The following is a 27,938-nucleotide window of genomic DNA, read 5'->3' as shown; positions in this document are numbered from 1 at the left end:
AGGGATAAAGGAGAGGCAGCCAAGGTGCCATGTGGCATGAGAAAACAGTTTGAGTTTGGCCCGGGTTTGCTTACTCCCCCTCCGCAAACCCAGGCTGGAGGGCAGGAGAGGCGAGGGAGTTAGAGTTTCATGCACAGCTCTGTTCCCAGCTCATTGTCCTTGCTGCTGCACAACTGCCAGAAACGTCAGGTGCCTACTCACCTCTTTTCTTCCCATGACACTTTTTTCACATCAATGGGAGACTTTTACCATAATTTGAGAAATGGAAACCTAGATAGTCAACTCAAATATGTTTTTGATTCCCCATATCACAGATGTACCAGGGTGCATTTAAATCCGATTTGGAGAGGGAACATTTTCAAAAACAACACCTTTAAGTGGTCTGTCTCACATGATATGTAGAATAGTTGTTCTGTATGCAGAAGAGACATCATAAAAACTCATTATGCTTAGAGAATCAATATGCCAAAAAATGATGCACAGATTGTGATGTGAAAAAATTGGCAATGAGGATGTCAAGCTTTCAGGTTTCTGCAACAGAGCATGAGCCAAACAAACTCCTATCCAACATATAACCTGGAAAAAGGACAATAACCAAAACTGAAGCACATCATGTGATATGAGAAGGAAATAAACACAGGAGGAGAGAGACGTGAGGAGATAGTGGATAGTTGCATTGCATGATGTGTGTGATGATGTCAGTATCGTCATAATTCCACTGGGCACTGTCTGAGCAGGCTGCTTTCTAAAAAGGCAGATAAAGGGTGCTCAATGTGAAACTGCGTGCCGGGCTTTAGTTGCATAACAGACCATTATGTTGATAGCATGGTTTATGTAGGCAAGCCATCGTGTTTATCTGCTTGTAAGTAAAAACATGAGAGGGAGGGAGCGATGTGGAGAGAGATGGTAGCAGGCGGAGGGGGCGTTTATCTTCTCACTAGCTCATGGCCAGAGAGCGCAGTGGCACTGGGCTGCTGAACCTCTCTGTTTGTCGTTAGAGCACCGTCTTTACTATTTCCAGTTCCACCCTGCGACTATTACACGCTGAACCTGGACTAACGTTACATGTTTCCTTTTGACCAACTCGTTATGTATTAGTCCTTATATCCTGCCGCAGAGGACGCCATCGCGTGAGGACCCGCACAGACCTGCAGGTAAGCTGTGCTTGTGTGGGTAACATGGCATTTATAACCGCGGTGGAGAGGCTCCTATGCGGCGGTGCTTTGCGCAGTGACCCACGCCACGAGTAACGTCTCTACCTGAGCCATGGTCCCCGTCTGTTCGGGTTTACAGCGACTAATGTAACACTTCACATTTCACCTGTTCCGTGGTACTGCTTAGATGGTGTGCTTTGTTACCAGGAAGAACGTTTTATATCTTTCCTCCTGTCGGTTGAAGCCACTGTTGTGGCTTCGTGCTGTTGGGAGGGTAACGTGCGCAGTAACGCCGTTACTGCTATTCGTGAGCAGCGAATAACGTCATCCTATCCTATGATTGTAATACTAACCCTCTATCTAAGTGAATATTTATTAAATACAGACAAATGTAGAACTCTATATTTTAGCTTACTTCTACCAACGTTACCTTTCGACTAAACTTAATTATTAACTTAAATTAATTAAGATACAATACTCTCGTCTCGTTACGTTAACTTGGTAGTTAACTACGGATAGCTCACTTAAAAATCACTTGTATCAGGGTGTTATGTAGCCAATAGGATCTATAATGGAAAAGGCTATGACTGCGCATTTTACGCTGAAATTGAACATTTTATTCAGTTCCATGGGGATTATAGTAATATATTTTAAAATGCCTCGTTTGCGTGACACATGATGCACATCGGCCATGCGATTAAACCAGTCCATTAAGGCGTTTCATTAACTTGCATGTCAAAACTGAATGCAAATATCCCAGGAAATGGAAAAGGCGTGTCCCTCCAGAAAGTGGGGAAAACTTTGGTGAAATGGCAACAAGTGGGGCTCTATTTCGGCTGGCAGGTGCGCAGCTTGTTGTCTGTGTTTGTGTGTGTTTACACTGTAGTCCTATTTAACAGGAGTAGTTCAACACACCTCAACATGAAGGTAGGGTTAGAAGATCTGGATTCACCTGTTCCTCATCAGGGGTTGAACCTGACTCATCTAGAGCTGCTCCAACGTGTGTCTGGATGTAATGCAGAGTCCTGCCATAAGATCCCAATTTAAAAGAAAAACAGCACACCCTAAACCACTGACAAGAGAAATAAGGCCCTATCTAATGTAAAGCAGCTCAAGAGAGATTTATTGGCTGCTTTGATAGTGTTCCCAGGGAAGATGGCTTTTGAAAGGTTAACATGGTGTAACAGTACACAGGATGATACAGAACTGCATTATGGTATTACGAGCATATAAATGTCCTACTTTTGAAGACTTATCCGTTAAAAAAGTGATTATTCATTCATATGTTGGGCAAGATACTATTTAACTGGCAGTATAGTAAGAAAAAATACCTCCCATTTTAACAGCAGACATAACACACTTCCAAGAACAGACAGTCCAGTACTCCCAGAGAAGTGGAAAATAAATCAAGACAAAGGTGAAGGACTAAACCACTGAGCACTAGACCTGATCTGTCCCTAAGCTCTTTTATGGCACCAGATCTTTTTAGCTGGGTATACCAGGTCATAATTACATTTTTATGAAGTTGTAAATATGCACCAAGGACTTGTGGATTTATGTACGAGAACATCATTTATTGTTTATATAAATATCATCCACTACCTAACAGTATGCATTATTGATTGTTGTTATAGAGTTGTACATTTGCAACAAGGACATTGATGTACAAGATACTAATTTATCTTTTATATACAATCCGCCACTTAACACAGCAGTGGTTTTATTGCATCCAGCTGTGACGAAGTGAGAGTCTCTGGTTGAAGTGGACCTGTGGTTTACTCCCCCAATCTGGTTATGCCTGTAATCTCTTTCCTGAAAGTGTGTTGTGGCTCAACACGGTTTAGCAGCTGTGTCATTCAGTCACCAGACCTTTATATCTGTCAGGGTGTGTTTCTTGGAATGTGTGCGGACTAATTTGAAGTTCTGAAAACACTTATTCATATACTAAATATGTGTAGACATGTTTGAGAAGGTACACTTTATTTACATGGTCATGGTCCTATCATATGACAGTATGTGTAGCATCAGGGGGGGGTGTGTGTGTGTGTGTGTGTGTGTGTGTGTGTGTGTGTGTGTGTGTGTGTGTGTGTGTGTGTGTGTGTGTGTGTGTGTGTGTGTGTGTGTGTGTGTGTGTGTGTGTGTGTGTGTGTGTGTGTGTGTGTGTGTGTGTGTGTGTGTGGAGTCACAGTGTCGTTAAAGTGCCTCACCCTTAAAGGCTGACCTGCAGCCTTCGATCTGTGGCTTGCATGAAAGCGGAACATCAGATGTTGCGGGGCTCAGCACTTATAAGCTGGACATCCTCTTCGACTGGGGATCAAAAGCATCCTCGATTGGTTCTGGAGCCTCCTCTCTTCCGTAAGCATGACCCTGCTGTGTGGTCCGATACTCCAATGGAGTTTTGACACCCCCCGAGGCAGCGAAGCGCCACGAGAGAGGAACCTATAACAGTCGTTGGTTTGTGTTAAGAGCTAAATGGACAGCTTTAGTGTAAGGCAGATGTCTTGAAGTTGGATGACTGCCTGGAAAACTTCCTGCTGAATCTATAATGCATGTCGAGAGCTCATATATCTCCTCATATATAAATCAACTTCATTTAAAGTAGTATTAATATATTTGAATGTATTAGGCGTATTTAAAATAAGCAAGAAAATATGGTGGGAGCAGTCCATATGTTTTTTAAAGGTGTGGAATTTTGTAACGGTCAATCTTGCGACCTCCCCCACTACCAGCATACCACCATAACCGCACATACTCCCTTACCCATTTCCCCTCACTGTTTTTCTCTCTCTATCTCACGTACACACAAATTCACATACATACACTGCTTTTACAGTCTCACCTCTCTCTACGTAGCACAGTACAAACAAGTTACACATCTGTATGGCAAGTAATACTTAACTGCTCTGTTAGACTGAGAAGCCGTTGCTGTGCAGAGGTCCACGGGTGACGAACAGCTCTACTGGTTTAGTCCAGTCTCCTTTTTCTTTCTGTCCAATTTTACTATGAAGAAACCCCTTTGCAGCAACCCTCTGGCCCTGTAATCTGATTCTAAATATCAAATTCTTGGTCTTATTGTTGTTGAGAGACTTGTAACTTTTCTTATTTTCCTCTGCACTTTTCTTCCCCATCGTCATCGCAAGCAAGCTTTCCTTCTTAGCTGAGGGCCTCTCAAATCATCCCTGACTTTGACTGTTAAATCCTGCTCATCAGAGAGCAACCTTGACATTGGATACCATGAGCCAACTCAGGTATTGGGCACTCTGACACACAGCAGCATGTTTCCTCACATATACTGATGGAGACCATGGCTGCTAGCATCGATGGCAATGATGGTCAGTAGGTAGACTTCCTCGGTCCAGACTGAAATATCTCAAAAATTACTGAATCGATTGTCATTAAATGCAGGACAGACATCTGTTGTTCCCGAAGCATGAATCGTACTGACTCATCGCCTGAACATTTGTGGCAGTTTTTTTAGTGAAATGTCTCATCAACTGTAAGAAGTTGTTTCTTTTCATGAGATTTCATGTTCATTTCCATGTAAATTTGTAACTAGTCTATTGACCACTCGACTTTCTCAGTCTCCACTGTACTTTTTTGTCTGCTGCTAAGTATCAAATGTTCAAAGCCTAGCACTCTAAACTAATATTGTGAACATGGTAAACACTCCCTGCTAAATGTAAGTGTGTTAGCAATTTCATTGTGGGCATGTAACCAAGCCAATGTTAACATTTAGCTCAAAGCCCTGCTGTGTCTATCCCCACAGAGCTGCTGGCATGCCTGGGTAGACCTGAGTTTCTCTAGAGGAGGAAAAAACATGTTTTTCTACAAAACCCTACAAAAGTTATAATATAAGTAATAATAAGTAAACATGATTCAAAATATCACCAGACATTCAAATGCTATCTTTCAGCAAATGACAGTTTTCCATACTATGTGCTTTAGACATGTGCGTATTAGACCAGTCTTTGTTGAATAGACACAGATCTTTCTGTCTACAAGCAGACTTCTGTTTGCTCATGGAAATATTCACTCATATGGCTGAAAATATTGCACTCCCCGGATGTCTAAAATCTGGCATACAGAAAAGAGAGAGAGAGAGAGAGAGAGAGAGAGAGAGAGAGAGAGAGAGAGAGAGAGAGAGAGAGAGAGAGAGAGAGAGAGAGAGAGAGAGAGAGAGAGAGAGAACATTTGCAAGAAAGATTCTCCAAAAACGTTGCTCCCTCTGCCTGGTTTCTTTGTAATGTAATGTAGCTGGACGTAACACCAGCATAGACATGACATCAGTACCGCAACAATTAGTAACAGCTGCTGTTGTACTGACTCATGAAATGATATAACCAGCAGGTCTACACTGAGTTTATAATCATCTTCAGGTCGATTCTGGCTTCTGTAGTATTGGATATTTTTCCATGGGCATTTCCTGTTCTGGACAAAGAACATATTGTGTTAGAGAGAGCGACGACATCTGCACAACATGTGCATCCCAGTGAAAATGTCATACAGAGTAAGTTGTCCCTCTGCCCCGAGGGGTTGAAAATGATAAAATTATCCCATCTCCCCCCGGATAGACACAGAGGAACATGCTGTTGTATTTTGAGAGTGTGCGTATGTGTCTGTATTTTACTCCCTGTGCCTTGTGGGATCTGCTACGATGTACTGAGAGCATGCAGACTTATATTCAAAACCAGCTGATTAAACTAATCTTGTTTTTGTAGTGTTGGGTAGGAATTAGATACAACAACAAATAATGGTGAGATGTTCCTGGCCTGTAATTCAGTCTGCTTAGAGAAGCTGCCAATCAGCCTAAATGTAATCCTTTTGTATTACTTCCAATGGAAACTTGTAGTCAAACCGTCTAAATCCAGTCAAGAAAAACATTTTTGCTGCTGTGTGTGGGTTTATGGAGATGAGATTAATCCTGACAGAGTCATGAATCTCTACCACCTCCCTTCAAACACATACACATAAAATGACGCATGCTGGATTATGTTTTATCAAGATAGTAGTATGTTTACTACAAGGCATTTCTCAATAGACAGCTTGTTAATCCCTGGCTGCCGTAGACTACGCACCTGCCAGTTAACCTCAGAGGAAAGGTGAAGCAGGCTTAGATTCTCCGCATGCCTTCCTGGACATACTGCCATATCTTCGTTTAGATCAAAACAACCCTGTTAAACCTGCAACATAGTTTTCCTCGTGACTCCTATTTTTCCTCAAATATTTAGCTTTTTAGTTTCTGTCAGTTTATATAAACTAGCTTTCTCCAGATTTACAGCCCTCACCACTTCTCTGATTCTTGATTTGTTCAGAGAGTCCCTTAACTCTCATCTCTGTAACTTCCTCTGTCAGCTAAATTACCAATCCTCCATCTTCTCAGCCCCTTCCATCCCTGTCTTTCCGCTATCCTTTCTGTGAGCGCACTCATTTTTATAATCTCCTTATCTTACATCCACCTTATCTGCCTATCTTCCAGGCCCTCTTTCAACTCTTACCCAGGAGCATGATGTAGAGCTGTGTGGAAACAACTCCAGTTAAATGGGGGACAAGAAGAAAAGAAAGAAAAAGGAAAAACGGTGATTAATCAGCGGTTGAATTGGCCAGCAGCAGACTAGACTGAGCATAGAAGAGGCGGTTTGGACAGGAAGGAAAATAAACAGTGAGGCTACTGTGAGTGGGTGGAGATTGAGATATACTACCACTTATATTACATTACTCAGGACCAGTTTTTCTATTACACCTAGTAAATACATTTTAAAAAACAACGATTGCAAGCAAAAAATAAAAGCTGAGATTGTGTTGCAATATCATCTCACATACCTACAATATGCTCTGTGACTTCCTGCTTGGCACACACACACACACACACACACACACACACACACACACACACACACACACACACACACACACACACACACACACACACACACACACACACACACACACACACACACACACACACACACACACACACACCTACTTAAACACGTTTTTTCCCATACACTCACACATATTACTCACATCTTACAAGAGTATGAAATGCACATGCCCACCGTGTGCGCAGCTGCAGTCATTTCCCACTACACACTGCAGCTGTGAATAGACCCTAGGTGAGTCATACGCAGCAGCAGAATAAATTCTTCCATAGGCACTGATTTCTATCTTCTGTACCTTTCCTACTAATGTTTCAGATGGAGTTTCAGTAATTTCCTTACTGCTCCCATGGTAATCTCCCTCTGTGAGTCATAGACAGATACTGGTGTGAACAAGGGAGGTTTATGTAAGACAGAGGCCCAAATAGTAAAAGAAAAGGGGAGTTTTTTTGATAAGAGGTGCATGTTGAGGGTATGCGCCTGGCAGCTGTTTATCTAGATGACTCGTTGGATTGTGTAATCCTCAAGGGCCTCAGGGGTCTCTGCGTGTCGCTGGGTCCTCTGAGCTTCACCACAGTCGCTGCTACAGCTGTCAACTCCTGGCATCTATGACTCAAAAAGAACTGAAAAACTCCAATACTGAACACTTGGGAGGAGAAGGAAACTGATAATCATCCAAAGAACATTTCATGGCGGAGATAGTGCGCCTGAACGAAACCATCTGTGACTCCTTTTAGTTTCTTCCTTTTCTTGGCTTGTTCATTCTGATGGTGCACTGTGTTATATAAGTTACGAGGTGACTCTTGCCTGTGTTTGTGTGTGACCGTCTGCATATGGGCCATGAAACCGTACACCTTACCTCGCCCTATACGTCCACCGGCGTCATGAAGCTAAAACCTTGTGGGAGTTTTACTGACCTGCCCTCTACAACAAGCACTCCTCAGATTACTAAAGTTAAGATACCAACAATGTGTGTTTGAGCAGTTTGTTTTATTTAATGTGTTTCCTCTGTCAACAGCATCACAGTGTAAGGATGGTGTGACACTCAGACAGACAGAGGGAACAGTCACCGCTCTCCACTCACAGGCAGACCATGGCTCCCAAGTGTCTCCTTTTCCTGGGCTTCCTCCTCTCCTCCCTCCATCCTTCAGATGCCCAGACCATCATTGGCTCTTCTTCTTCATTCTCTGCTCCGGACCTGCCTAATAATTCCTCTCCTCACCCTACAAAGCAGACTGCTGGACTCTGGTCTTCTTTGCCTCCCAGAGGGCGCACTGATGTGCCTATCAGAGCTACAGTCCAGGATAGACAAAAAAATACTAATGCAGTGCAACAGGGGCGAACAAGCCGTCCTACCCCACAATTCACTCCTCCATTAGTATCTGCTTTATCCACGCAGAACCTCAGCAGTGGGCTAATTTTAACTCAACCCACTGCCTCCAGGCCCAGAACTGATACAGCTGGTTTAGCATTGAACAGGGCTTTTGTAAAGGAAGATACTTCTACAAAAGGCTCAATTCCACCTTTGCCAACTTTCCCCTCTGCTGCTTTCACTGAGTCTGCAGGTGATAAGCCAGCGACAGCAGGAAATTCAGAAGAAGGGTCACCCAAAGAGACGGAGGATTTACACGGGCTGGGATCAGGTCATATTCCAACGGTAATGCCTGTGAAGGAGGAATCATCTGTTCCTCATGCAACGGATGAGGATGAAATGGCGCAGTATCAGCCACAGACACAGACGGAAAACGCTTTTGATGTAGAAACACCACCAGAGGGAAGTCAGGCTATGAACCCTTACCTGCCTGTGCTTACAACAGCCGGTACAATCTCTACAACGCCACAGACTGAGACAAGAGCCACCCCCTCCCCTGTGGTTACCCAGGCAACTGTAGTATTAACAGGTGAGATATCAAATATATATATTTCCTGATTCTAAGTGCTGTTGAGGTAAAATGATTTACACACAATTGTGTCTTATCCACTCTTTTGTAGGTAAACTGACAGAGAACACTCCTTCCACCGTGAGATCTACTCCAAAGCAGGCTGCTGTGACACTACCCCAACCCACAACTACCACCACTGGCTCTAAACAGTCACGGACTGAAGAACAACAAACCACAACACAGCAAGTAACAACCACATCTACAAAAAGTGTGCTTACTACAACACAGGAGGCAATGAGAAAACTCACCAAAACAACACCTCAACCCAACAAAATGGAACGTCTGGGAAGAAATACATCTAGCCCAACTATACAGTCTTCAAGTACAGGTAAGATATTTATATATTTTACTACTATACTTGCCTCCTTTATCCTTGATGATTTAAAATTGAATTATGTATGCAGCTGGAACTTTTTTACTGGAAGACTCTGGAAAAGGCTTCAAAGGAGGGAACATTCAGAGGCACTTTTCCATGGAAAGTGGGGTGGTAGTTGTGTGGGATAGACACAGCGAGGGAAGAAAGTATGAGCAGGAGGTGAGAGGGAGGGTGGAAGAGGGGGGCAGTCATGCAAAGAGATAGACAGGGGGAAAGTAAGGATCTGAGAAAGAGGCAGTTGGGAATGCAGATGAGAGAGGAGATGGGGTGGGTGAAAGTGTGATGGAAGAAAGGCATAGCAATTCAGGGAGTGGGGATGGAAATGAAAACCAGATGCACAGAGAAAGGGATGAAGTGAGTGGGGTTTAAAACAGAGATGGAAAATAAAAAAAGTATGACACACTGAGGGCATAAGCCAGTCTCTTAGATACCATAAAAACAGCGTAATAATGACTTTTAAACAAGTCTTCACATAGATAATTTAAATGATGAATATCCTGCATCCATGGCAATACCCATTTGTATTGAATGCAAATATCTGTCCACATTTATATCAGGGTCACAAACATATAACTGGGTGTCTAATGGAGAATAATATTTTTTTATTTCAACTTGTGGACATTTAAAGCAGTGTAAGCAGTGTGTTGAAGAAAAGAAAAACTCAAGGGTAGCAGTAAGTGTATCCAGCTGTGAAATGTGATCAGCACATCTGGAATGTATCTGGATCTTGCTCCTGTAAGAGGAAAAACAAAACGGGGTTTGAGGGAAGGAAGTAAAACATACCTTTTTAAATAAATAAAGAAGCGTGTCTGTGATCTGTATGCAGTGCTCGCCTATGTGAAAGTGAAACATGTGTGTGTGTGATTGGAGGGACGGAGCTAGGGGAGAGCCAGGAAGTGAAACACATGTTGGAGTGAGTCATTAGTCAGTGTGTCAGCTCTATGGGTGTCTTCTACACGGAGAGGATGTGCTTAACGTCCTCCAAGCGGCTGACTGCTTAAGTCATTTACCACTCATCATCGTGTTCCACCATCCATCAAGTTTTAAGGTTAAATGTTACTTTAGACATCATTCCCGATAGATAGCTGCGACTGTTTCTTAGGTCTGCATCATTAAGGTTATAGTCATTATCTTGTATGTCCTTGCTGTCTTCCTGTAATGTAGTAGTTGTTTTATTTAGTGTTCTATATACTGAAGTGACAGTTGGAAAAAATGTATCTTGCTTCCAATAAGGTCGGGGAGATTTCTGCCGTGAACTTAAAGGGGGCCTATTATACTTTTTGTGGGTTTCCCTTTCCATTGAGTTTGTTGTATAGGTTTTTGTGCATGTAAATGGTCTGCAAAGGCTAAAATCCCAAAGTTCCCTGCAGAGGGAGTTTCTCTCCCACACACTCCCTTACCATTGGACTCCTTTGTTTACTTCTATAACATGGTGACATCATAATGTAACACCACCCTTATATTAAATAGTGCTCCAAAACATTGTATGTGATAGGCAAAGGGGCGGGGCATCTCTAAGCCATTGACCAATCACAACAGAGCCGTCCAGCTAACCATTAGAGCAGACTGGGCTCTGGTTTCAGACGGAGGGTGAAAAGAGGTGCTGCAGCACTTGGGAGTATGAGAAAGACCTTTTTAAACATTAAAAGCACGAAACATGTCACAGTAGACGCACAAAGTACAAATATGTTAAATTAATATAAATAAAACCTTAAAGTATTGCAGTATACCATATTGCACTCGCTCAATATGTTTTTTTTGCTTTTTGTTATCTTTACATATGAGTATTTCACAAAGGTCTCAGTGATGAATGGCCCTATGATTATAATGATGTGGGTGTTTCCAGAGTTTTACAAGAGGATAAGGTGGAGTGCCTTGAACAAACAGAAGTATGCGTGTGCATGCAAAAAATGAAAGAGAGACATGAAGACATAATCAGACGTCAAATTGTCAAGGTGTTGTTCCTTGAGGTAGTCATGCATTGAGAAAGAAATTTTTAGGAGAGTTTCCGTGACTGCTTTGTGGCACTGTTGTGTCTTTTGTTGTTAAGTAATGTAGATCCTCCTGTTAATTATATAATCTCATCCAATTTAACCACACAATTACTTTTCAGTAATCCTGAGGAGTTTAGCTCAACATAATGTATTATGAATTCAATGTGCACAATGTGGTGGCATAGTGTACAAATCATACAGAGATTTAAGACAGCTTCTACAGGATCTTCCCCACCTAATTTTATTTGTTCAATACCCTAATGTAAATGACATAAGACTGTATGTGTTAACATTGTTCTTATATTTCATGCTACTAATATTTGATGTTAGTCCTCAATTGTTTTTATTACCTGTGAAGTTTTATGTGACTTATTTATCTATCATTTAATCATTCTCCATCAATTCTGCTCACACAAAGAGGCACTGTTTTTGGTTTAGCACTACTATTTCAAAGCCATGTTTTTGGATACAATGATACAGCTGATGAGTAACTTTACAAAGATCTGATACCTAAACCAAAAACGAAAAGGAAGACATTTACATTTTAAAAGATTTCTTAAATAAAAATTATTGAGTGTGCAGGTCTGATACTGGGCTTATTTTATTAGACAGTGTCTTCATACTTATAAATAGATCTGGGACAATGTGTCTGTGCAAACCCATTAAGTTACATTGAGAACTGCAAGATGGTCCTAGCTCATGACTTGTGATGGTGAGCTACACCCCTCTAGTGGTTCTGACTAGTATTGTATGTACTGTTATATTATTGCTCTGCTTTTCAGATAAATGGCATTTTAAAAGGTTTTCTTGAAAATCCAATCTCTCTTTCTCTTTTTGTAGGGACCTCCACTGGTGTCATGCGAACAAGACTAAGCCCCACATTTCAGGCTGATATTGTTAAGAGGAACCGCTCCGTTCTCCTTGGACAACCAGCTCCACACACTACCTCTAACCCAGCCCCATCCCCCAGCCACAGCCCCTCCTCTAACGGCACACTTCTCTACTGGGGTGATCTGAGCCGGACGCTGGCATTCGCCTGGGAGCTGCATGTCTACGGCTCCGTGAGCCTCTTCCTCCTCCTGTTTGCTGGAGCGGCTCTCGGCCTCACCCTGTCCCCCGGCGCAAACTGTCCTCATCGGGGGGCTCTTGCACTGGCCAATGCACTTTTGTTTCTCGCTGGAGGCCTCAGGGCGGCTCTCTTTCTGATGGACCCCTATGGCACCAGGAAGTTCCTGCCTCGCCCCGCGGTTACTGCCCTCTATAACCTGCCTCTCCACCTGCTGGTGTGGGCACAGGCTGCCCTGGCACTGCTGGCTTTGAGGGTGGCAGGAGTGAGTGTGTTACCTTCCTCTTTGGAGCGTCCCCCTCTGGTGGCGGTGCTGGCTGTGTTGCAGTGCACCCTGCTGCTGGCCGCTGATCTGCTGTCCCCAGCCCTGTCCCCTGTGGTGCCCGTCACCCTGCAGGTCCTGGCCCTGTGCTGGGGCCTAGCTCTCTGTCTGGGCTTCCTATGCTATGTGTTTCCCCGTGTACGCTGCCCTACCATACCCCACCATGGAGTTCCTGAAGAGGCCAGGAGGAAGGCTTGGACAGGAAGCAGGAGGACAGGGGTGATCCTGGGGAGAGTGCTGGCAGTGTGTGCAGTCCTGGGGGCCCTGTGCTGTGGGCTGCATGTCCATGCCACCTTATGGCTCTATGGACTGCTAGGGGACTGGACGCGCTTCAACTGGGGTTGGTGGCTGGTGCACTTCTGGGCCCGGCTCCTTGAGCTGGCCTGGGGATTCTCCCTCCTCCTCCTGGGCTCCTGGGTGTTCTGGAGGCCGCAAGGTTGCCATGGAAGAGAGGAGGGGGGACCGGATGGCAGGGCAGCAGGAGACTTGCCATCCCCTGGCCAATCTACAAGCTCCTCTCAAAGACACACCTGCTGGTCCAAGATAGTCCAGAGCCTGAGGGGGAAGCCCTGTAAAAAGTCTGACAGTAATGGGGTGGGAGGAGGAGGAAGTGGAGGAGGAAGTGGAGGAGGAGGAGGAGGAGGAGGAGGAGGAGGAGGGGGACCAGGGGAGGTGCCTAACAACTGGGCTGGTCAGGAGCGTCCTGGAGCTGACATCAGCAAGAGTCTGATCAGGAACCAGAACCACGAGCAGGCCACGGCCCAGCCACGCTGCGTCAAAGACAGCAACAGGGGACGCAACCATAGGGGCCACTCTGCGGAGCGGGGCCATTCTGCGGAGCGGGGCCATTCTGCGGAGCGGGGCCTCTCTGCTGAGCGGGGCCTCTCTGACGGCTCCACAGGTTCCCTGCTCAGACTGCAGGCGCTGGGCCGGCCCCCTCAGCGCTCTGTGAGCGGCAGCCTGGATCTGGAGGGGGACACTACACTGTCTCTTTACGAGTTCGACCTGCGGCCCCCATCACCTATTGACCTGACCCGCAGCATTGACGAGGCGCTGCACAGGGAGTACCTGCTCGGAGGAGGAAGCTTGTTTCACCCTTTTGCCCAAGCCTCACAGTGCCCCTCCCCGGGGTCAGGGGTCAGTCAGGGTCCCTGGCTCCGCAGGAACAGTGATCCTCAGATGCTTTCTGATAGCAGCGAGGCGACAGAGTCTTCGATGCCACTAGGGGGCAGCGTGCTCAGCAGTGTCCCCAGCAGGCAGGTGACTGCTCCCCCCACGCCCTCCCACCAGGGTAACAGGTGGCCTGGGAACGCGATGGGAAGCGTCCCCTCATCAGTGTCCTGCCCTGTGTCACTTCGTCCCTCCAGAACGTCAACAGGGAATCTGGGGGAGGACGGAGTGGACGACACGCGTCCGTTCATCACCCCAGACTCAGAGAGGGTGCGGGGGAGGGCTGGGAGGCCGGCGGGGTCGCGGAGTTACCTGGAGGTTAGCCGACATGACGACTCTGCCAGTGTCAGCAGTGAAATCATTGATCTATGAACCAAACTTTGGACGTGAGGACCAATTACCACACATTAAACACCCATTTAACAAAAACTTTTCCTAATCAAGACTTCATACAAATTGGGAACATTTGATCATTGCCTAAGAATGAATCATTTTTAGAAAAGGGAAACTATTCAAAAGTGTCTCTTGGTGATGACCTCAAAGGATATCACCTAGTTGCCTTTTATCTTGTTAAAGGATTTAACATCTGTGTTTGGGAAAAAATATATGTTATACCTTTACTCTGGGAGTAAAATTGGAAATATAGCACAGATAAACATCATGGCACACTCATCTTTCTTTCTCTCTCTCAGACACACACACACACACACACACACACACACACACACACACACACACACACACACACACACACACACACACACACACACACACACACACACACACACACACACACACACACACACACACGCACACATACACGCACGCACACCCACACAAAAACATATCTCCTTTGTTTTTATGTTATTCTCTCGGACACGCCTGCAAAGCACTGGTGTCGTCTCCAGTAAACCGAGAACAGACGCGCATTACAACAATTCCTTGATAGGATTTTTGCAGATCCCTACACGTAATGCGAGTGAAATGCGTAATAAATGTATTCTTCCCATGTCCGGGAACAGCACTGAGAGGTTCAATACATTTCAAGGGTAGGAAACAAAGGCTCCAAGCATCTATAAGTCCCATTCCTATTGTTTTCGTGAAAACATTTCTGCATATCAACAATTGTGGATTTCATTGCCCTCATAGTTTATTTGCGGTCTCCCTTATTTGAAGTTGCTTTGTAATGTAAAGATGTGCCATACATAACCTTGGATGGTTCTGTGTTATTTTTATGGATCTATAAACCCATTATTTGGGTTAACTCTCACGAGCGTCTTGCCAGTATCATAGTGACTCAGCAACAGATCACTAAGCTCCTAATGTGCTGCTGTATTCATCCAGTCTTCCTTCAATGCTGTTAAGCTGGTTACATTAAGAGGTACGACAACAAACATGCAGATGCATGCTTGTTTGTGAAACTGTTGCTGAAGCTTTTAGCTGTAGCTGAACTGCACAATGAACATCAAGCATTGACCTGTGAGGTTAATGCATTTTATCTTGTCATTTTGCTGTAGGACCAAGCTTTTGCCAACAGTAGTTATTTACAATTAAAGCCTCTGACTGCATTTTTACGGGATTTGAAGAGAAATATTAAACATAATCACAATCCTACCAATTGAATTTAATTATTCAGACTGTTTGCTATGTTAGTTAAAGAAGCAGTGTGTAGGAGTTATGGGGGATCTATTGGAAAACATATAATGAGCCTTTCATACCTACAAAGGGAGTGGATCCTCTTCCGTGGAGTCCGCCAGGATTTTGCTTTTCTATGTTACCCAAAGACCATTATAGGTGCTTATACACACTTGAAAAGTAACCGTGAGCAGAGGGGTATTCCTTTGGTTTGCTATATGCCACGGCACCCTACACACTGCTCCTAAACGTCACACAGCTTTGCAGGGCTGCACCACATGAATCTCAGATCTCGTATAATAGACCTGACTCAATAACAGAGCACTTAACTGTAAGCCTGAGCACTAGACTAAAGTATTTTACTACTCGAGAAAAGATATCTTTCAAATATATCATGTATAAGCAACAATGTAAATATTGTTATTTTTGATGTCATGAATAAAGGTGTATTTGAAACATAGTTGTAGTTGCTACTGTGAAAGACAATCTAAAGTGGTATTGCTTATGTGTCCAAGCTGTGCAGACAGTTATGCTATTGCTATTTCAACATCAGATTTCGACCTGTTCAGTTAATACTTACCTTCAGAGGTCGTGTTCATGACTTTCTGAGTTTTTCTCAGATTATGCTGACACTGGTCTTGCTAAATGAATAATGGATGGCTGAGATCTGCAGGATTTTTAATTCTTCTATTTCTGTTGAATTACGACGTTACAGAAAAAAGGAAACACAGAGAGCACTTCAAATGGAAACATATTTAGTCAATGATTTACCTCAAACCTGTTTGGTGATCTTCAATATAGCCCCGTGGTTTCATCCTCAGTCTTGTATTTGAAAAGTTTTGTTCCAACATGAGATATGACGTATTTTGTTTTAAAAATGAGCCTCACAAAATCGTTATGTGAATGTTTTCTTGGGTTACTGTCGTGAATATTGAAACATTTCAAGAAGTGACATTTTTCCAAAGTGGATAAGTGTCATTTTGAATAAAACTTAAATCATGCCTCTGTTTCTGATGAGTCCTATTCCATAACTTGTTTTTCCGGTTACCTCAGGGTGACTTTCGGTACCTCCCAGTGATACTTGACTTGTTTAGTATTTACATTACTTACGGCCTTGTACATTCCAATGAACCCGTAAGATCAGTAGTATCAGTACTCGCTGTTACCGCTTTTACTCTATGAACAGGGCGGTACCTCCAGCAGTGTTGTTTCCTCACCAAAGCAGTACGTGCCATAGAAAATACATTCAATGTACCCCCTCCAGTCTGTGGTCACAGTGCAGAAGTAAAGTGTTAGATTAATATGTTTACTTTGCTCATTGAACTCTTGTTCTTGTATTTCTTGATGCATTTCATGTCTGCATTCAAATAAAAACGAGTAAACATGTTAGTATTGATGTTTATTTTGTATGTAGGCTACTTCAGATATCGCATAATGGTAACCAGTGTTGGGTGTAACGCGTTACAAAGTAACTGTAATAATATTACTTTTGTCGGTAACGGAGTGTAACGCACTACTTTTATAATTCAGTAATCACACTACAGTCAGTTACTAACATTGCCCCGACACGCGTTACTTCGTTACTTACTAAAGTCAGTCATAATCACACTGACAGACGAGAGGGGTTTCCGCCGCAGGTTTATGTAATCTGCGCGTCCACATCTTCACGTGCACTGCTTCATAAACATGGCTGAGTCAGCGATAACTTTCAAGAGGTGGAGGTATGCCCATTATTTTGAGTTCGTCCTGCAGTGGAGACGCTGCGCACAGCTGATCGACAGCTGGAAAACAAACCACCAAATACAAAAACATAATTCAGATCCAGTCGTCATGACTCCACACCGGAGGGATTCCCCGTTCACTTCTTACAGTTTCTCATCAAGGGGGTGTCTCCTGTCCCCGTACAAACACACTGCCTGAGGAAGGCTATGTGTATTGTTTTTTTCCTTTTTTTTCCGGGCCATTTATTTATTTATTTTGGTGACGATCCGACCTCCATGCTGCTACTCTGGTTCAAACTGCATCCACCAAACAATATGATTTATCTCGACCTCCCCAAAATAACCAAAATCTGACACGGTGTGAGATGTCTTTTTTAGCTGTTCTGTTATGAAGGTAGATATGGTGCAACATGTGAGAGCGTGTAAAACCTGATGTGAGCACTTGCAAAAAAAAAATCTGAGTTTGTGTGCTGACATTTACATTTGTATAAAATATCCACGTAACTGTGAACCAAATGTACACTTGTATAAAATGTCCACGTAACTGTGAACCAAATGTACACTTGTAAAAAAATATCCACGTAACTGTGAACCAAATTTGAAGTCACAGAAGAAAAAAAAAAGTTGTGTAGCTTGTAGAAAAAAAAATTAACTTAGAGATTAAATGTTCACTTGCAGAAAAATACATATTTTCTAAATATATTTTCCATTACAACTGCAACTTTATTTATTACAACCTCTCAAATCAGTCATTACAACTTGACGAAGAGAGGCGAAGTCACGCCCATCTACTTCCGGCCCATGGGACCCCGGAAGCGAAAAATTAACATTGAATTCAATGGAGAGAGAACACGTATCTTTTGATCCCGTTTGAATTGTGCCACGAACTACACATATGATGTTTGTCAATCTTAAACAATAAGTTCCATGTCAAAAAAGTCACATTTTGTCGTAAAACTGTTGAAATATAAGACTATGAAAAATAAGCGACTACATAGACTACAAATCCCAAATCCCATTCTGGCTCGCGTAAATGATGTCACAGGCGATAATTCTCCAAGTGGTTGCGACTCGTAATTAAAGCGAAGAAGAAGAAGAAGATCTCATAACCGATTTATTCCCTCCAATAAATAAGAGATTGCTAAAAATAAATTCACTTTTACAAGATGCATGTGTGCTTTGTACCAGGTTGTAATCACATAAGTGATCAAACCACTTGCTCGTTCTATCGATTCCCGTCTGATGAAAGGACCAGGAGTCGCTGGATCAGACATATCAGGTAATACACATGTTGTGCATGGAACATATATAGTCAAGTTAGCTACCTAGCTAGTAGCGACGAGTAGCGAGCACGTTAGTTAGCATTACATTACTTAGCATTGTCATTTTTAGTAGCCTTACCATGAAGTTATTATTTTATTACATGAAGTAAGAGTAAGAGTAGATGGTAAGTGTTTCGTGAAACATTTGAAGAGTAGCCTACTGCGCCATCCACCGGGTGCTAAGGAAGCAGTCAGGGAGAGTCGAAGGCAGGCAGGGAGCTTTGCATGACAGATTCTTCTGGACGTGTTTCATTGTGATGACAGTAAGGGTGAGTCAATCTGTTTGTTGGAAAGGCAGTAGTTGAGTGATTACTGAGAGAAAATTATTAGAAGGGATAATTATTCAAAGTGTTACTGTTGTGTTACTTTAAAGTGTTGTTACTGACCTTTTTCTCTTTTATTTCCTTTCCCTCACCTGTAACTGCTGAGACCCTGAGGAACATGCACACTGACCTGCTCTGGCAACCTGATTTCCACTGTACGTAATAGTATTTGTGTAGTATGAATTTTTAATATCCGAAAATGAAGTTGATCTGTTTTCTTTATTCTTCTCTCTTCCCAGCTCCATCCATCACGGTGCTCTGTTCCTGCAGGTCCTGCTTGCTAATCATTATGCTCATATGTTTTCACACAATTACAAATAAAGTCAATGTATTGTATGACATGAAGTTGTGCTTCATTCGGAGTCAATAATACATTCATTCTGCCTTCATCCATTCTGTCTTCAACTGCACAATGACTGTGGACTGCACCGACATCCATGTAGCTGCCCCCAGTAAGATGAACCAAGCAAAGAGGGTCACTATCATGCCCAAGGACATCCAGCTGCATCCGCGGAGAGAGGGCTTAGACTGACCCGAGACCAGCACACCCAAACACAACGGCTCTTTTAAGAGCCACCTACAGTTTCAAAGAGTTGCAATCCTACGTTATTATAATGATTCAACTGGTTCATGTGTCACTTAGTTTACTGAACCGTGATGAATGAAAGAAATTAGTGAGGTAGTGGTTTAAAGAAGTTACAAAGACATTAATATATGAGTAACAGGTCAGTGTAAACACAAGCTTCTGTCAATTATGGATCATTCAAACTATATACAAATAATATGTAATAAAGTTCTAAAATAAGTATTCGGTATATTCCTTGATAGCTTTTGGAGAAGGTTGTTTTTAAGTTTACTAAAAATCTATCGTTTCAACTGTTTCACTTTATAAAAAGGAACAGGTGAGTAGAGCATTATTGAGTTTCTTATTCTGTCAGTAAATTATCCAAATGAAATGTTTATCATTATTTTATTCAACCCTAAACAAATTGATTGTACCTTTTTAATAATGACCTTACATGGTCGGCAAAGTTAAATTAACTTCAATCAAATCTGTTCTGAGAAAAAACTAATAAATGTTTAAAGATAGGAACTTGAGTCACGGGCACTGAGGATGTAAGACGTGTTTCTCCGCTGCTCCTGAGAATGTGACTTAATTTCATAAATCCTGCACAATTTTGGTATTTTATTGTTGAAATTAAATAGAACATAAACTAAGGATTCGTCGTACGTGACTTTTGTTAACCAAAACAACCGAAATGTCTTCTGCTCGCCAAAAATCCGAAGCACAGAAAGGAGGCCGCAGCAAAACCTCGCCTTTGCCTGACCCGGCTAACGCTACTCGAGGGGTGGCTGAAGCTAACGCACTCGACGCCGAACTTTTACAAAGTATGATGGACTCCCTGAAAGCCGACATTTTTGGCAAAATTGACTCTTTATCTTCCAGCCTACGCTCCGAGATTACCTCTGTCCGAAAAGAACTAAAAGAGTCAATAGGACCATTACAAGCTAAAGTCGAGCAACACGGGCAAACTGTGCTTGAGCTTGAACGAGCTGCTACGGACCATAGCGGCCGGATAACGGAGCTGGAAGCTACAGTTAGCAGGCTAACGGCTCAGGCTAAACATGCTGATGATCGGTGCGAGGACCTGGAGGGGAGATCCAGAATGAATAATATTCGGCTGGTGGGCATATCGGAGGGATTGGAGGGACCTCGTCCTACTGAGTTTATCGCCAAACTACTTCAGGAAATACTTCGCCTGGATGAAAAGCCCCTGCTAGATCGAGCTCATCGTACACTGCGGGACAGGCCCAGAGAGGGAGATGCACCCCGACCATTCGTCGTAAGAGTTCATTACTTTCACATTCGCAATGAGATCCTACGTCGGGCCGGGGAACTGTCTCCCCTCCTCTGTCAGGGTAAGAGGATTTCTATCTTTGCTGACTACACCTCCACCGTCGCTAAAAAACGAGCTGCTTTTGGAACTGTCAAGCGTCAGCTGCACTCATGTCCGGGCATTAAGTTTGGACTTCTCTACCCAGCGGTGCTCCGAATCACGCTGCCGAGCGGAGACACACATCGGTTTGAAGATCCTACAGCTGCAAATGACTTTGTCAATACAAAACTCAAGAAAGCAGTCACTCCAAATGCTGTGTGACGGAGCAGAGCCGGCTCCTTGTCACACTTCTTCTTTTTTTTGTTCATGACAACTTGGACTGCATCTCCCAGTAAGTCATTGTAGCTTTCCATGATAATTAGTCACTGACAACATGTCTAAACGTGTGACGAACGTACTAATGTTCTGTTTTATTTTGTGCGTGTTTACTCTTGTTTTACCCAGTCACCTTTCTCTTTGGGTAGCTTAGGCTGTGTTAGTAGTAGCCTAGGATGGTAGCTACGACGGAGCGTTTAGCAATTCCTATAAGGTTTGATCGGCGTGTCTCGCATGGGGAGGCACTTCTGCCAAGGTGGGAGGGAGTAACGTGGTTCTTTTACCACAACCGGTTGTTCTATATTGTGTGTTTTTTTTTTTTTTTGGTTGTTTCTTTTTTGTGTTTTTCGTGTCGGCTTGGTCTATCAACATTGTACATGTTGAAATGCTGTTATTCGTTATACCTCATTCTGCTAAATATGTTATATTATGCTTCACTCTTTGCCTCTTAAGATGCTTCTATGGTTTCACCTAAATTAATACAACAAGATGGAGAGGGGCTTCAATTTTGTACCTGGAACTGTAGGGGCCTTAACAATCCTGTTAAGCGCAGCAAAGTTTTGCACCATCTCAAGCACCTGGGTGCACAGATAATTTTTCTACAAGAAACTCATTTTAGGGTCTCTGATCAGAGCAGATTAAAGGCCAGTTGGATTGGCCATACCTACCACTCTTCTTTCACGGGGAAATCGAGGGGAGTAGCTATTTTATTGCACAAGTCAATTCCTTTTGTGTGTTCAAATGTGATGGCAGACCAAAACGGGAGGTACTTAATTGTTAGTGGTAAAATTAATTCTACTCCAGTGCTTCTTGTCAATGTATATGGACCAAACTGGGATGATGATGTGTTTTTTACACATTTATTTTCCATTCTACCAGATATATCCTCACATTTCCTTATTTTGGGAGGGGATTTCAACTGCTGGCTGGATCCTCAACTGGACCGATCATCGACCCGAAATTGTAAGCCAAGGCAATTCAATCCTTTAAAAAACAATTTGCCATTTCTGACCCCTGGCGTTTTTTTAATCCCTCTGGAAAGGAATATTCATTTTTCTCAAATGTCCACCACACTTTTACTCGTATAGATTATTTCCTCGTAGACAATAGAATTCTTCCTTCTGTTAAATCAATTTCCCATAATGCGATAGTCATATCTGACCATGCCCCAGTCACTATGAGGATACATTTCACAGGGTCTGATAAAAACCGTGCTCCATGGCGTTTCAATAATCGTTTGCTTTCAAATGAAGACTTTGTGGAATTTGTTTCCGGACAAATAGATCTCTTTCTTAGTATAAACAAAACTCCTGATGTGTCCGCGTCACTGTTGTGGGAGACCTTAAAGGCATACATCAGAGGTGAAATAATTTCTTACAGCGGCTATGAGAGGATAATCCTTAAAGAGGATAATTTAACGAAACGTATTGCACAGCTGGACGCAATTTATTCTGCTTCTCCTTCTCCAGATTTATACAAGGAGCGCCTCTCTTTACAAACTGAGTTTGAGGTCTTAGCTACGGATCACACAACAGAAATGTTACTGAAATCTAGACATACTTATTATGAACATGGGGATAAGGCTAGTAGATTGCTAGCCTATCAATTGCGACAGACATTGTCGTCTCACCAAATTCCCCAGATTAGGACCTCTTCAGTCTCGACGATTGATCCTAAGAAAATCAATGATGAGTTTAAAGATTTTTACGTATCGTTGTATACTTCTGAAAACACATCCGACTCTTCACACTTGGATAGATTCTTTAACTCACTCCATATACCCACCGTTCACCCTCACTGTGTTGACGATTTGGAAAGAAATATTACTATTGAGGAACTGGCTACTGCAGCCAAGTCCATGCAATGCGGCAAGTGTCCAGGACCAGACGGCTACACTGCTGAATTCTATAAGGCATTTTTACATAAATTGGCTCCTATTTTAATTGACATGTTTAATGACTCATTTGAATCTCTTAAATTACCCCAGACTCTCACTCAGGCCTCGATTTCCCTCATTTTGAAAAAGAATAAGGACCCTTTGTCCTGTGCCTCGTTTCGTCCTATAAGCTTGCTGAATGTAGACTTCAAACTACTGTCTAAACTCTTAGCTTTACGCCTTGAGTCGACACTTCCCTCTGTTATCTCCCCTGATCAAACAGGTTTCATTAAAAATAGACACTCTTTTTTTAATTTAAGACGGTTGTTTAATACAATTTATAACCCATCTTCTTCTAGTGCTCCAGAAGCATTAATATCCCTGGACGCAGAGAAGGCTTTTGACCGGGTGGAGTGGGGCTATCTCTTCTACTCCTTAGACAAATTTGGCTTTGGGAAAAAGTTTACGACCTGGATTAAACTGCTTTACTCCTCGCCTCAGGCCTCTGTTAGAACTAATAACAATCAATCGGAATATTTCCCTCTTCATAGGTCCACCAGACAGGGTTGCCCTTTGAGTCCTTTGCTTTTCGCCCTCGCGATTGAGCTCCTCGCCATTGCGCTTCGCTCTAACCCCCTTATTACTGGGATAACCAGAAATGGCGCAGAACAGAGAGTCTCTCTTTATGCGGACGACCTTCTTATGTACCTCTCGAACTTGTCTGTTTCAATCCCTGCTACACTTGCCACGCTGGACTCATTTGGTTTCATATCAGGATATAAACTTAATCTTGGTAAAAGTGAATTATTTCCTCTAAACTCAACCGCACGTAAATGTCCTTTACATAACTTCCCATTTAAAGTATCTCTGCAAAGCTTTACATATCTTGGAATACAAGTTACTAGCACATTTAAAAGTCTCTTTAAGGCTAATTTTACACCCTGTTTAGAACGTATGCAACAAGACTTTGAACGCTGGTCACTGCTCCCTTTAAATTTGGCCACGAGGATCAACTCAGTAAAAATGAATACTCTCCCTAAATTTGCCTATCTGTTTCAGTGTATACCTATTTTTCTTCCTCAAGCGTTTTTTCAGAAAATTGATAGCTCAATTTTGGAGTTTATTTGGAACAAAAAGAAACCTAGACTTCGTAAAGACTCTCTACAAAGGCCAAAGCTTCTTGGAGGAATGGCCTTGCCAAACTTTAGATTTTACTATTGGGCTTCCAACCTAAGAATCTTACAGTATTGGCTTAGGTCCAATACACTTCATCCTCGCCCGGCTTGGCTGGCTATGGAGTCTTTTTCCTCTAAGCCTGTGTCACTGACATCACTTGTACACTCCCCCATCAACAGCCCGGTTTCCCTCTATGCTAAAAATATAGTTGTTAAAACCTCCTTAAGGATTTGGAATCAGTTTAAACGTCACTTTGGTCTGCAAGCTTTTTCTACCTCGGCTCCACTAGCTGCAAATCATGTTTTCCCCCCCTCCATATCAGATGGTGCATTTTCGATATGGTCAAACCTTGGTATTAAAACATTTAAAGATTTATATATTGAGAACACTTTTGCATCTTTTCAACAGCTCTCAGAATTGTTCTCTCTTCCTAAACATCATTTTTTTAGATACCTGCAAATTCGGAGTTTTGCTCGCAATAGATATGCTCAGTTTCCTAACCTGCCCGATGACACGCCTCTAGATGCTTTTCTCACTCAGGCCCCTGTGATGAAAGGAATTATCTCGTGTATTTACAATCAAATCCAAACCCTATCTTCAACCTCTCTAAACTCTCTGAAAGCTGTTTGGGAGGAGGATTTGGGGCAGGAGATCTCAGAGGACCTTTGGGGCAATATTCTTAAGCGTGTGCATACTTCATCCGTCTGCGCAAGACATGGTTTGATTCAGTGTAAAGTTGTTCACCGCACCCATTGGACTAAAGTCAGGCTGTTCAAAGTGTTTGACAATATAGATCCTTTTTGTGAAAAATGTCACCAAACACCTGCAAGCCATGTGCATATGTTTTGGTCATGTACGTCTCTGCACAACTACTGGACTTCAATTTTCAGTACTTTGTCAGAGGTAACTGGGACGCTTATAGAGCCTAATGCCATTACTGCAGTATTTGGCATCCCAAACCTGCCTTTGCCTAGGCTCAAAGCAGACCTTATAGCCTTTGCAACATTACTAGCAAGACGTCTTATTCTAACAAGATGGAAATCACCAACACCACCTTCCCACACTATGTGGCTAAGGGACATTTTTAATAATTTGCAGCTTGAAAAAATCCGTTACACATTGAGAGGCTCCGCCGGGAAGTTCCGGAGTGTCTGGGGGCCTTTCTTTGCCTATGCAGGGAGGATGACCTTCCCGGATATTCCGGAATAAAACCCGAATATGTATGGGGATATATCTTTTTATTTATTTTTTATTATTATTTTATATGTATGTGGATATATATGTATATGTGAAGCATTTTAAATGTATTTGTACTATTATCATCATTAAGAGAATGAGGTTGTGCTTTGTTGTGTGACCAAGCCGACTGTTTGTTTGTTTTTGTCTGTCTTGTTGTAATGTTTCATATGTTATGTGATCTGCACAACTGTAATGTGACACTGTCAATCACAACTGCTCTGTCATCTCTGTTTAATTTGTGTACGAAAATCAATAAACAAAGTTTATAAAAAAAAAAAACTTGCCATCCCACTGAAAAACAGTCCGTAGAGATTTAAAGGCGTAGTTGTAGTTCAGTCCAACGTTTCATTTGGATTCATTTCTCCAACAGTCAACTATTTTCATAAAGAATATATATATTTTTCAAAGTCAACTTTATTGTCAATCTTACTCAGTTTGTGTTTATAGACAGAGAGATCAAAAAGACGTTTCCAACAATCCCAAATACGAAAAATTAAATTATACAATTTACAGATATGTAATGTATACAAATATATATATATCCTATATACACCATCATGTATAATGATGGTGTATAATGTAGAAGAAAGTGTGGTAGATAACAAGTAAATATAGAGTTACATACAATGTATGTACAGCAAAAGATGGAATAACTAAGAAGCACGCAGTATAATAATAATTACATGCAACAATTAAATAACTGCTCAGCGTCTCCACCACAATCCCAATCTGCTGTGTCCTGTTTTCCTCCCCTCTGCATAACACCCCATCGCACATACGGAACACAACGCAGAGTCTGAGGGTGTTAAGAGTATGTTTATTTAGATGTCCTCCTCTCTACTGGCCAACACAGGGAGCATATGCTGGGTGTAGAATTGTTCCAGGAGGAGGAGATTTCCATGCCATGCAGGGTCTTTGGGGATGAGGATGATGATCGCCTCCTTCGTGGTCCACACAACAAAGTAGCAGAGACTCCGGTCTGTGATGTGCAGCTGCCCTTGGACCTGGTGCCAGTATGGGTGATATATGACCCACCCTCCTCACGGAGACAGAAGTATGGTAACTGGACTGCCTCCGCGATGGTCATGTTCATGTCACCAAAATCCTTGAATCTACACACAGCAAATAAACTCAAATGACACAACGAGATGTAAAAGGAGATCACACATACAGTATAGAATATCCTGTATAGTCGATATAAAACTGGTCGCTTCAATCTGAAGAGCAACTAAAACAAAACACGGGAGTGTACCTTGTTCTTGTGAACACTAATGTTATCCACAGCATACACAGAGACCACGAAGTTCTTAAGGAGAAAACTAGTTACTAAAACAAAACACGTTAGTGTACCTTGTTAGCTAATGTTAGCTAGCTGACATTAACGTTACACATTGCACTCATATTACTCACCGAAACCTTGTAAAGCCGGTCCCGCTGCTCTTACAGAACCGACTAACTCCCCTTTCGTGTATGTACAGCTCTCAACATGCCCAGACTTGTAGTGATTTTCACCTCATTTTATAATTTTATTCTCATTCTGAAAGAAACAGGTAAAATTTGCTAACGTGACGGCCGTCTTGGTGATGGTGACGCGTATTGTGCGAGACGAGAGACCTGTAGTTCACTCAGCGGTTTCACACAAAAAAATGTGTAACTTCACAGTTTTACGACACATTTTTATTTTTTTGACTTGCAAAATATTCTTTTAAATTGACAAACATCATATGTGTCATTCGTGGCACAATTCAAACGGGATCAAAAGATAACCTTTCTCTCTCCATTGACTTCAATGTATAATTGTACGCTTCCGGGGTCCCATGGAGGCTCCCGGAAAGGGAGGGACTTCGCCTCTCTATACATCGACGAATCTGCGGTCTTGACTTTTGCTACACTTCTTGCGATAAATGTGTCGCAAAAGTAATTTTCACCTGTAGATGTGGGGGGATGGAGTGAGGGGGGTTGGAGCGAAGGGGCGGAGCTATCAGAACAACGAGGCTTGGGTCAGTCACACAGTCACAGTAGGCTTGTTTGAGACGCATTGCGGCTCGCCTCGAAAGTAGACGAGAATAGCCGATCGCAGCCGGGGGAGGTCTCAAAAAGCTCGCCTGAAGTCGGACAGCTCGGAGTCGGCTTCTTCTTCTTCTCTCGTTTTTTTGGCGAATTGCAAACAATGTTAAGGTGCATACCGCCACCTCCGGAGTTTGCTTGACTCGGTTTGCATTTATAAAGAATGAACATGTGTGTAATCGTTAATGTCAGATGATGTACTAAGTAAATACATTTGTTCCTGCTCAAGATTAGATTCAATATTATTGTTATTGCACATATATTACAGGTAGCCTACTGAGACAACGAAATGCAGTTTAGCTTCTAACCAGGTGCAACAAGCAGTAAAGTGAAAAGTAATGCACACAATATACAAAATAAAATATAGAATGAATTGAATGATGAATAAACAGTGAGGGGTATGCATACACTAGATATCAGCCTGTGAGCAGTATGAACAGTGTGTATGAATATGCTAAGATATAT

At 42.6% G+C, this 27,938-nt stretch overlaps 1 protein-coding gene across 1 annotated transcript; it reads left to right on the top strand.

Annotated features, from left to right (window-relative positions):
• Window positions 1-773: 773 nt before the first annotated feature.
• Window positions 774-16,905, top strand: LOC117449468 (proline-rich transmembrane protein 3). The gene is made up of 4 exons (XM_034087171.2): window positions 774-1,154; window positions 8,049-8,931; window positions 9,023-9,301; window positions 12,184-16,905. The coding sequence occupies exons 2-4, from the start codon at window positions 8,124-8,126 to the stop codon at window positions 14,271-14,273; spliced, it is 3,177 nt and encodes a 1,058-aa protein (XP_033943062.1). The 5' UTR covers window positions 774-1,154; window positions 8,049-8,123; the 3' UTR covers window positions 14,274-16,905.
• The last annotated feature ends 11,033 nt before the right edge of the window (window positions 16,906-27,938 follow it).

This window comes from Pseudochaenichthys georgianus, chromosome 7 (assembly GCF_902827115.2).
Source record: "Pseudochaenichthys georgianus chromosome 7, fPseGeo1.2, whole genome shotgun sequence".
Lineage (NCBI taxonomy): Eukaryota > Metazoa > Chordata > Actinopteri > Perciformes > Channichthyidae > Pseudochaenichthys > Pseudochaenichthys georgianus.
The sequence above is the reverse complement of the archived record's forward strand: the minus strand, read 5'-3'. Positions and strand labels throughout refer to the sequence as shown.

Excerpts from the sequence above, each read along its gene's own strand:
- LOC117449468 (XM_034087171.2), top strand. The coding sequence starts at position 8,124 with ATGGCTCCCAAGTGTCTCCTTTTCCTGGGCTTCCTCCTCTCCTCCCTC. Across the intron at positions 8,932-9,022 it reads GGCAACTGTAGTATTAACAG|GTAAACTGACAGAGAACACT; the intron begins GTGAGATATCAA and ends ACTCTTTTGTAG. Across the intron at positions 9,302-12,183 it reads TATACAGTCTTCAAGTACAG|GGACCTCCACTGGTGTCATG; the intron begins GTAAGATATTTA and ends CTCTTTTTGTAG.